Genomic DNA, 11,201 nt, shown 5'->3' with positions numbered 1-11,201 from the left:
CATAGATCTCAATAAAAGGAGACACATACCCACATGCAAACATCCATACCAAAAACCTACTCGTCTATTCTAATTCTAGTTCTTCACGCATTCCTAAGCATACATACGGTAATTGTAATAGCTCACCTAAATCGATCTACGGTTTGACAGGAGCTCGAGTCACTTACTTTTATACTTTTATTTATTATTATCATTATTATTATTATATTATAATTATAAGTATTATAATTATAATTATAGTTATAATTATAATTATATTAGAATATAAATAAAATCGCAAAGTTTAAACATAACAATGATCATCTCATGTATACATCAAATGTGCATTTAGAGTAAATTATTATTATCCAATAAGAAAATAATAACTTAAGACTGATTTCATTATCTTGTCTCTTATTATAAGTTCATGCACATTTTCATGGATAGCGACAACGTCCGAAAGCTGCAATAACATAAAAAATATCATGTAGCTAGTTAGTTAAAAATTTATAATTTGTTGAACCATAGTAAATAAAAAATTTATAAGAAGCGACTTACAAGGATCCGTGAGTGTGAATTGCGAGAAATTTAAATCACATTCGCCGGTGGCTTTATAATTAACATCGATAACATAGGACGCATGATTTATTAAAGTAGCTGGTTGATAACACGATCCTCCCGGCATGATCGGTTTACAATAAAGATACGTACATTTGCCCTCGATAAATGATGTTAGCACATCCTCAGGGGCGTGAAATTGAGCTACACACCATCTTCCTTGGCCCTATGGAATAACCATCAAAGAGAAAATAAATAAATAAATAATAATAATAATAATAATAATAATAATAATAATAATAATAATAATAATAATAATAATAATAATAATAATAATAATAATAATAATAATAATAATAATAATAATAATAATAATAATAATAATATGATAAAAATATAATAATAATAAACTAATAATAATTAATAATAATAATAACATAAAGAGACGTTAAGTAACAAAAAATAAGTTTAATACTCCCTCCATCATGATTTTACTGGCTTTATTTGTTTTTTATCTCAATTTTATTGTTATTCTCATAAATAGATAAAAATTACTCTGTATATGGTATAGTTTAAGATAAAAAAGTATTTAAATACTAGTAAATAGGAAAATTATAATTTTAACATATTGAGCAAGATGCATTATGTAAATCTTACTTGAACATGATTGAAGCTAAGAATGAAGCACGAGAAGAAAGTAATGAAGGTAGATGGTAGAGTAAGTGTTGCCATAATAATTTGATTAATGTTTTGTGAATGAATGGCTAATCTCTAATTTTTATTTATTTATATATATACAAAAGTTTGGATGATTTTAAGATTTGTAACGGTTTGAGTATATTGTTACAATTCATGTAATTTAATTTTAATTTATAATTGTAACAGTTGTAATATATATATATATTTATTATTACGTTATATATATCAACAGATTACAACGCATATTCTAAAAAGTAACCGAAAATACACATAATAAATCAAGGTTATTAAATGTTGTCAAAAAAAAAAAAAAAAAAAGTAACTTCGGTAATTTAAATGCTGAAGCGATTATTGGAAAGTGTGTACACTACTATATAATATTTTGATTTTTGAATGGTAGAAGTAATTATAATTATATTTTGAAAAAATTACATCGATAGTATATGTGGTTTGTTATGTTTTTTACCACTGCACTTAAAGTTTATTTTTATCTTAGTTGATACCTGTGGTTTGATTGTATTACGCAGATGGTACCTGTTACTAACTTCTGTCACAACTTCAACGGCAAGCCCTCACATGTGCCACACATGTGAGGGCATATTCGTCACTCCAGCAATATATTGTATACATATCAATAGGGTTTCAGATGTTCAATTCTATTATAAAACAAACCTGTAATTAGAAACCCAAATTCCCAATTTGTACCTTCCTGTTACGCTAAAACCTAATCTGCTCAAACCCAAATTCCCAATTCTAAACCCTATTCCCTAATTAAGACGCTAAAAATAGTCGATTGCAGGTGTGGAAGAGCTTGGGTCAAAATAACACTTGTTAAAACAGTTTAAAAAAAACAGCTGGGTCTAAATTACCACTTGAAAAAACAGTTAAAAACAAAAAAAGTTAATAGTTGGGTCTAAATTACCACTTGTTAAAACAGTTTAAAAAATAATAATAATAATAATAATAAGATGTTCATCTACATGATCCCCTCGTCCTATGTTAATAAGATATCCGTTTGGTCCCAACGCGTCAATGACTTCACGATTGATTATATGGTAGGTTGATTCGGTTAATGAACAAGCGACAACTAGAATTTCACAATTGGTAGCTAGTTCAATCACATTTGGATGATAATTGTAACCTGAATTTTGCTTCTCTGTTCTGGTAGCTAGTTCAATCACATTTGGATGATAATTGTAACCTGAATTTTGCTTCTCTGTTCTGGAATAGTAACTAACTGGACAATCAAATGCATGTATTCTTTTAGCAATTGCTGACCCGATTCTTCCTAATCCTATAATCCCCATAGATTTTCCGCTAACCTGCAAACAGAGTTAAACAATCAACTCTAATAATGTAAGGAATTTTTTTTTTTTTTTGAAATAGTACTATTTTTTAATATGTTTACAAAACTAGAAATTTGGAAAAAATCTTTACAAAACTAGTAAAGCCGGAGTTTCAAACTCCGGTTTGGGCCAAACCGGTGTTCCAAAGTCCGGTTTCTATCTACTTTGTCCACATGGCAGAGTGACATGGCAAACCGCACTTTGAAACACCGGTTGCCACGTGGCATTTTTTTATTTTTTTATTTTTTTTTTAGGATTCTGGAATGAGCTTGTTTATTTGTTTTAAAAAAAAATTTAATTGTTAATAATTGATATTCATTCCTTAAAAGAATTAGCTTATTAATTACGGAGTAATAACTATCTGAACTTTCACTTCTCAAACTAAATTAAAAGAAGTTTCAACTTAGCTTATTGATAATTAATATTCATCCCTTAAATCTAGCAAAAATAATTAAAAAAATTTTCTAAACAAATAAACGAGCTCATCCCATAATCCTAAAAAAAAAAAAAAAAAAAAAAAAAAAATATTATGCCACGTGGCAAACCGGTGTTTCAAAGTCCGGTTTGCCATGTCACTCTGCCATGTGGACAGAAACCGAACTTTGGAACACCGATTTGGCCAAACCGGAGTTTGAAACTCCGGTTTTACTAGTTTTGTAAAGTTTTTTTCAAAATTTCTAGTTTTGTAAACATATTAAAAAATATTACTATTTCAAAAAAAAATTCTAATGTAAGTTACATGATAAACATTATGAGTATATGGTATTTGAAATAATTGTAATGTAATGCATATCATCATATACTCTGTTTCAAACAACTGTCTTTAATTGTGAGTTTCACGTACTAAGCTTGAGTTTTGTTTTGCACATAAGGTCTGAAACAAGACGAGCCGAGTTCGAATCGGCTCAATTACATCCTAGTGGCAGCCAATGCCATATAAGATGCCAAATCATCCATACACATGTTATAAGAGGTCATGTGCATACAACTAGTAATTGAAAATCTATTAAATGTGTACCACTTGAACAGTTAGAAAGTACAGTCTAATAGAATAACAATACATGATAAGTTAGATATGTTTTTGTACATTTAGCCATTAAGCAACTTATGATTTTGAGATACTAATCACGATTGCAACAAATAAGAGTTACCTACCTTTGTGGCCAATTTGAAGTCTTGTTGCTTCCACAATCCATTCCTCACGAACTGATCACATGCACAGATTCTTCTAACAGTTGCTAAAATTAGGGTTATTGCTAAATCAGCGACTTCATCAGTCAAAGTATCATGTGTAGATGTAACACTAATTCCCCTTTCCTTGCATTTAACTAAATCGATTTGATCTAAACCTGAACTGTCACTCGATATGATTTCTAGATACGGAAGTGATTCGATTAAAGTGGAATCAGTTCCGTTCGCTCCGTTGCCTACAATTTCCCTGATTGATTCTAAGTGGTGGTTTATGAACTCAGTTTTGGACGCAAGTTCCCATGATTTAATGAGATTGAACCGCTTTGCGACTTCATCTTGAAGATAATTGGACATGGGGCACGTAAACCACACCCCTATTTTGTTTTACAATATATTGCTGGAGTGACGAATATGCCCTCACATGTGTGGCACATGTGAGGGCTTGCCGTTAGAGTGGTGACAGACGTTAGTAACAGGTACCAGCTGCGTAATACAATCAAACCACAGGTACCAACCAAGATAAAAATAAACTTTAGGTGTAGTGGTGAAAAACATAACAAACCCAGGTACTATCGACGTAATTTTTTCTTATATTTTCTTAAAAGGGACACACTATTTTTTAATTAATCTACACCTAATTTACTATTATACCCTTAATTATACTTACAATAATAATATAAGTTCAACTTCATAGATTAATATAAGGGTATAACTATGAATTTATAAAACAAAAGTGTAGATGGATCAAAAAATGGTGTGTGAGGATCACCTCCCTTTAACAAAAAGTCAAAAATACACTTCTTTAAAGTCTTCATACTTTTTTCAAAAAATTTTACAATATACACTATTGGGTCGACAATCATTTTGGTAGATCACAGGTACAGAATGGTTGACTACACCGTTTTTGCCTGTAGTAGACCAACTGTTGGTCAACTACTTCAATATGATGGTAGACTACATAGTCTATCAAACATTAAAGAGGAGTTGGTCGACCACTTTTATAGGGTGATCGACTACATAGTCTAGCAAAGAGTTAGTCAACCACTTCAATAAGATCATTGACTACATAGTCTACCAAACATAGAAGAAGAATTAGACGACCACTTCAATAGGATTGTCGATTACATAGTATACAAAGAAGTTGGTCGACCACATACAATAATAGTTGACTACATAGTCCACCAAACTTAAAAGAGGAGTTTGTGAAGTGGTCAACCAACTTCTCTATGATGTTTGGTAGACTATGTAGTCGACCGTTCTATTGAAGTGATCGATCAACTCCTTCTTTAATATTTGATAGACTATGTAATCAACCATCATTGTAAATGGTCTACCAAAATAATGGTCGATCCAGTGGTGCATATTGCCAAATTGTTTTTATAAAAAAGTGTATATTATTTGAATACTTTCAAAAAATCTGCAATTTCCCTTTTTAAAAATATGTGTTACTTGTTTGATACAAGCGGGGTATGAGTCTACCGCAAATCAAATTCGTCTATATTATATGGAGTACCAATTTATGCTTGCCCTTTTAAGTTTTAGAGGAAGTCGTTTACTACCGATCGTACAAGAGTTATTTTGTAATTTTGACCCTTTTAAAAGGTTTTTCATTTTTCAGATATCTGTCTATATGCTAATTCTTTTTTTTAAGGCAATAATGATTTATTAATATTAAGATGGATATACATATATTAGGAATTCGGTAGTTGACCCTAACAAGAACATGTGATTTAAAATAATCACATAACCCACATACAACAAATGAATAAGCAATACGATAAATAAAGCATAAACAACACAGGGATTTAACGTGGTTATATCCCAACTCCAAACACGGAGAAAGGTTTACTCCACGGACGCAAACCAGAGATCTTTTTCTATATTTTTCGTGCACACTTTACTGGTTACAATAGATATATTTATAGTGCTAATCAAAATTAGGAAACAAATCGAATAACTTGCTGGCTACGCACATTGTCGTGTTTCGCGACACTTTGTCGCGTTCCGCTACAAACTGCATCAGGACGTGACAAAGTGGTTCAGAACGTGACAGCGTCTGACACCCACTTCTGTCATATTTGTCTCGTTTCAGTGCACTTTATCACTTTCCAGTCATGTCGCGTTTTGCGACAAACATCACCGTTTGGCGACAAACATTACCCGAACACGATAAACATCACCCGAACACGATAACTCAGCTCATTCGTTTTGATCTTCTTTGCACCCAACGATTCTCCCACTCAAAGGAGAACAAAACCCAACCTTAACCTGTACTCGATCAACACTTCGACTCTTGAACGTACCTGTCTATACCGCCAAGAAAGCTTCTTGGGACACACACATTCTAACCAACAAGTTAGCAGCTTTCGATAAAGAGCACTTCAACTACACTTGTCAAAACGTAATCACCTTCACCTTTTACTTGTGTTAAACACCCACAACAACTCTAGATCACCCGATTATGGAACTTCATGTGAACACCGCAGAATAAACACCCGGGACACGCCGCACTTCCACGCCATGGGAAGGAAGACTTTCGACACTCAAATAGCAGAGTAATAATCCGATCTTCGTTGCTAGCTTGGGTCATCACTCGATTTCTGCGCCACCATTGAAGTGTGCGAGACTTCAATCACAGGATTTTAAACAGGAGACAAAACTGCCTCAACTCATCACTCTAGACACGCCCAATCCTGTCACCGACATGTCAATGATCACCCTCATACAGAATTGCCGTCTATCACTGATTTTCCTTCCCAGCAATCAGAAAATCTGACAGACGCCCTTGTAGACTATTCATCAAGGCTCCAGTGAGAACGCAGTCACAACCTTGAAATCTACACTTTGGCGACAAACATCACCCGAACACGATAACTCAGCTAATTTGTTTTGATCTTCTTTGCACCCAACAACATATATGTGGAGGATACAAAGAAAAAGACACTCCCCTCAGAACTATACATACAATCGAAATGTATTGAAAAAACTAAACACAACAGGGTATAGCACTAAAATGCGAAAGCTATGGTCCTTTACAGTTAGGCGCTTGATGTCAAAGCAGAGGGGTATAAAATACTATTAATTTTTAGCAGAAAATACTATTAAATACGATACAATTTTACACAAGATATTTATTTATTTATAGAATGGATATACTTAAACCTTGCTACAACACTTATAGGCAGTGTACCTAATCGTACAGTAGTGTAGTTTTTAGTAAGTCCGGTTCGTTCCACAGGGAAATCTTTAAACAAAGCTCAACGCTATATTAGTTTACTTTTATAAAAATACAAATATATATATAAGTAATATTATTATTATAAAGAGGGGTTTTTACCGTTTAATGACCGGTTTGTCGATTTTAAAACTTTAGTCGCAGTTAAAACCTAATGTAAAATATAAAATAAATACAAGACTTTAAATTAAAGCGTAAAGTAAATAACGATAATGAAATTGCGAATAATAAAAATGCGATAAAAATTAAATTGCGATAATTAAAAAGTATGATAATTAAAAGTGCGATAAAATGAAATAACAATAAATAAAAGTGCGATAATTAGAAGTGCAATTAAATATAAAATAAAGGAAATTAAATATGAAATAAAAGAATTATGCTTATTTAAACTTCCGTAATCATGATGTTTGACGTGTTGATTTTAGTTTTATGCCCATGGGTTAATTGTCCTTTGTCCTGGATTATTCAATATGTCCGTCTGGTTTTTGTCCATAACAGTCCATCAGTCATAAATATAAATTGCAAGTGTCCTTGTCAAATTATTATTATACCCGAAGATAAATATTCCAACTAATTGGGGATTCGAATTGTAACAAGGTTTTAATACTTTGTTTAATGAATACACCAGGTTATCGACTGCGTGTAAACCAAGGTTTTACTACTTTGTTAACAATTACACCAATTACCCTTGAATGTAATTTCACCCCTGTTTTAATTATTCTAGTGGCTATTAATCCATTCCCGTGTCCGGTTAAATGAACGATTATTCGTACATATAAATACCCCGCCCATCGTGTCCGATCGAGTGTATATGGTAATTTATAGGGACGCCCAATTGTAAATCTTTATATTAACATTAACAAACTTTCATTTAGTTAAACAAATATAAAGCCCATTAATAGCCCATAGCCTAGTTTCCACAAGTGTCGTTCTTTTGTCCAAACCCCAATTATGGTACAAAGCCCAATTACCCAATTTTAATAATTAGCCTAACATCATGATTACTTCGTTTTAAACAAGCATAATAATAACTTAGCTACGAGACATTAATATAAAAAGGTTGAACATAACTTACAATGATTAAAAATAGCGTAGCGTTACACGGACAGAATTTCGACTTACACCCTTACAACATTTGCTAACATACCCTTAGAATTATAATTAAAATTAAAATATAAATTATAAATATAAATATATATTACTCGTATATATTGAGAGAGAGATGAAAATATGATGATGATTTTGATCAGAATTCGGGTTGATTTATAGCCAGACGAGATTTTTGGGGCTCCGCGACTCGCGGCAAAAAGCCCTTCAAACTCCGCGAGTCGCGGAGAGGTATTTACAATTCACACCCTTGGAGTTTCTGGCTGCCGACAGTTTTTTAATATATATATATAATATATATATAATTAATATAATTAATTATATATTATATTATATTTATATACATAGTTAACTTGTAATTTTTAGTCCGTTGCGTCGAGCGTTAAGAGTTGACTCTAGTCCCGGTTCCGGATTTTCGAACGTCCTCGCGTACAATTTAATATCTTGTACTTTGCGTTTTGAATCTTGTACTCTTGTGATTTCGAGACGTTTCTTATCAATAATTGGAACCTTTTTGATTGTCTTTTGTTCTTTTGAGCTTTTTGGTCGTTTGCGTCTTCAAATCGTCGAATCTGTCTTTTGTCTTCACCTTTTATTATTTAAACGAATATCACTTGTAAATAGAACAATTGCAACTAAAAGCTTGTCTTTCTTGAGGAATAATGCTATGAAATATATGTTCGTTTTTAGCATTATCAAATATTCCCACACTTGAGCGTTGCTTGTCCTCAAGCAATATCGTCTTGAAATACTAGAATCACTTCTTTATTCTTCACACTTTGTACATCAGTGATTTCTATACGGCGGTATAAACAATGGTAGTAACGATATGGTTTACAGTCCCACATGACTATAAAAATTTAGATCCATTAAGGAAATTGGATCTTTATGAAAACATTTGATCTTTTGAAAATTAAATCTAGTTTTTACCCTAGATAAGTTTTCCGGAATAACCCTTTACCGGTGTTTGCAAAATATTTTTGTGGGTTTGGTGGGTTTCAGATTTGAAAATTTTAGCTCAAAACTTGCGGTTTTGTGTCACCCACTTGCTAACCTTGTATTTGGAAAGCAACACGTCCAGTTTACTTGTTCCGTATATTACCTTTCGGCAAACTACCGTCCGGTTGTAAAGGAAAGCGTTGAACAAGCAACTGTTTAAGGCAATGTCCCGTGACATGCTTTTGATTATGGTCTATAACGTGTCGGACGCAATTACTATTCTTGGTAGGAGCAATAGTAAAGCTCACCCTTATAATTTTTCGGTTTGGCACAAAGTCCTGTCTTTGACCATGCTATGCAACCACCGTTCTTACGGTTGACACCCGATTTAATTCAGGTGACCTAATGAATTCCAGGTGAATTCCTAGGATTTTACGTTCAATGGTAATGAACGCATTGAAAATAGGGTTTTCAGAAAACAAATCGGTTTGTATTTTTATCAAAATATTTTCTCGTTCAAGCTCGAGTTTTAGATATCATTGAATTCCATGAGTTTGAATTCTCAATCTTTACGGTCAATCTCTAGGATTGAGTAATATCAGTCTTAAAAGCTGATTTTTAATCTTTAAGGAGATTATCCTTTCTGGGGATCTGATTCATTAGTCTTATCCAGCTAATTTGCATGGTGCCCCCCCATTGTACGAGATAAATCCTTCTCATGGTTAGGATAAATCTGACCACTTGGCGACCCTGTTTGATGCTGAGGTCCGTGGATTTCATGCTGATTTTAGTGATGACTTTTCTAGATTTTTCGTCAACCTACAGCTGGTCTGGACGACAACTTCATGACCTAAATCAAGAAGCGCGTGTCTTTTTCGGAAGACTTTACTTCCTTTTAATGATGGAATTGATTCATCGTGTAGATCCATCTCTTCTTTTCTTTCATTGGGTAAAACAGTTTAGTTTAGTTCAAAGCAAAAGTATTTTCAGTTATTTGTTACAGATATATGTGACATATGTTTAAAATAATTTGGTAAATTTTCCCACACTTGGCTTTTTATTTTTCTTTTTATCGTCCTCTATTCCATTTTAAATGAATTTTAACATTTTAGTTTGTTTCTCAATTTATGTCCTTTCCGAGGTAACAATAATTTCGGTGTTAAAACCTAGTTTTATCGTTCATAAATGTGTATAAACATGATTTTAATTCATTTAATTGAAAATTTTGAAAAATTTTACTAGAATTGGGTAGTCAGTATATAAGACTAGGGCTGTTCTTTTTTATCAGAGAGCACTAGATTCTAATACAACTACTGCTTTACTAGTATTTTTAATGGTAACCAAGTGTTTAATATAAAAATTTTAAAATCCGAAAGAATTTAACCCCTTCCCACACTTAAGATCTTGCAATGCCCTCATTTGCAAGAAATCAGTAACAATTTAAATTATTGAGGGTGATTTGTGTGAAAATGATTAAATTTTTACCAAAGTTTCCAAATATATTGGCGTTTGTTTGCTGAATGATAAATGGTGCACATCATTTGTTCATTCCGTCTTGTTGTTATTTCACATACAAACTTATATCAAACTTATATCAAAATAATTACAATGACATTATCAATTTATATCAAACTTAAGCTTATTTTCACATTTTTATCAAATCTACACTTTTTCAAATAAGCATATACGAAAATTTTCGCCAAGTTCATAAGCATTCAACTCAAATAACATGTCAAAATAATCATTACTAGCAAATAAACAAGTCTCAAATGGCATTATCTTTCAAAAATCAAGTTCATGAATTTTGGACTTGAAAAAGTCCACTTTAATTCTCAAAATCATGTTTAGGCTCAAAGTTTGGATCTTTTAACTACCTAGACATGTTACACTACTCAATTTAGCAACAATTCATGACAAAAATCGGCCATAACCTGTTTATATCAAAAAGCCCCAAATTGCTCAAGAACACAAACCCTAGATTATTCAAAATTTGAAGTTTAAGGCTTCTAATCATGTTAACAAGCATCAATCTAGGTTATACATGCATAATATACTAACAATTTAACACTAATTACACTAAAAATTAACAAAATTCAAATTATGAAAATATGCTCAAGAACACACTAAAATTCGGATTTAAAGGTGAT

General features: G+C 32.2%; 1 protein-coding gene across 1 annotated transcript in view; it reads right to left on the bottom strand.

The window, feature by feature from the left end:
• Positions 1-2,174: 2,174 nt before the first annotated feature.
• LOC139854344 (glyoxylate/hydroxypyruvate/pyruvate reductase 2KGR-like) overlaps positions 2,175-11,201 on the bottom strand; it is a 160,596-nt gene continuing 151,569 nt past the window's right edge. Inside the window, exons 2-4 of the mRNA XM_071843651.1 lie at positions 3,738-4,158; positions 2,438-2,558; positions 2,175-2,377 (exon numbers count right to left, since the gene is read on the bottom strand). Of these exons, the coding sequence (XP_071699752.1) occupies positions 2,175-2,377; positions 2,438-2,558; positions 3,738-4,158 (745 nt within the window). The remainder of the gene's footprint in view (positions 2,378-2,437; positions 2,559-3,737; positions 4,159-11,201) is intronic.

The sequence above is a fragment of the Rutidosis leptorrhynchoides genome, chromosome 6 (genome assembly GCF_046630445.1).
Source record: "Rutidosis leptorrhynchoides isolate AG116_Rl617_1_P2 chromosome 6, CSIRO_AGI_Rlap_v1, whole genome shotgun sequence".
Classification (NCBI taxonomy): domain Eukaryota; kingdom Viridiplantae; phylum Streptophyta; class Magnoliopsida; order Asterales; family Asteraceae; genus Rutidosis; species Rutidosis leptorrhynchoides.
The sequence above is the reverse complement of the archived record's forward strand: the minus strand, read 5'-3'. Positions and strand labels throughout refer to the sequence as shown.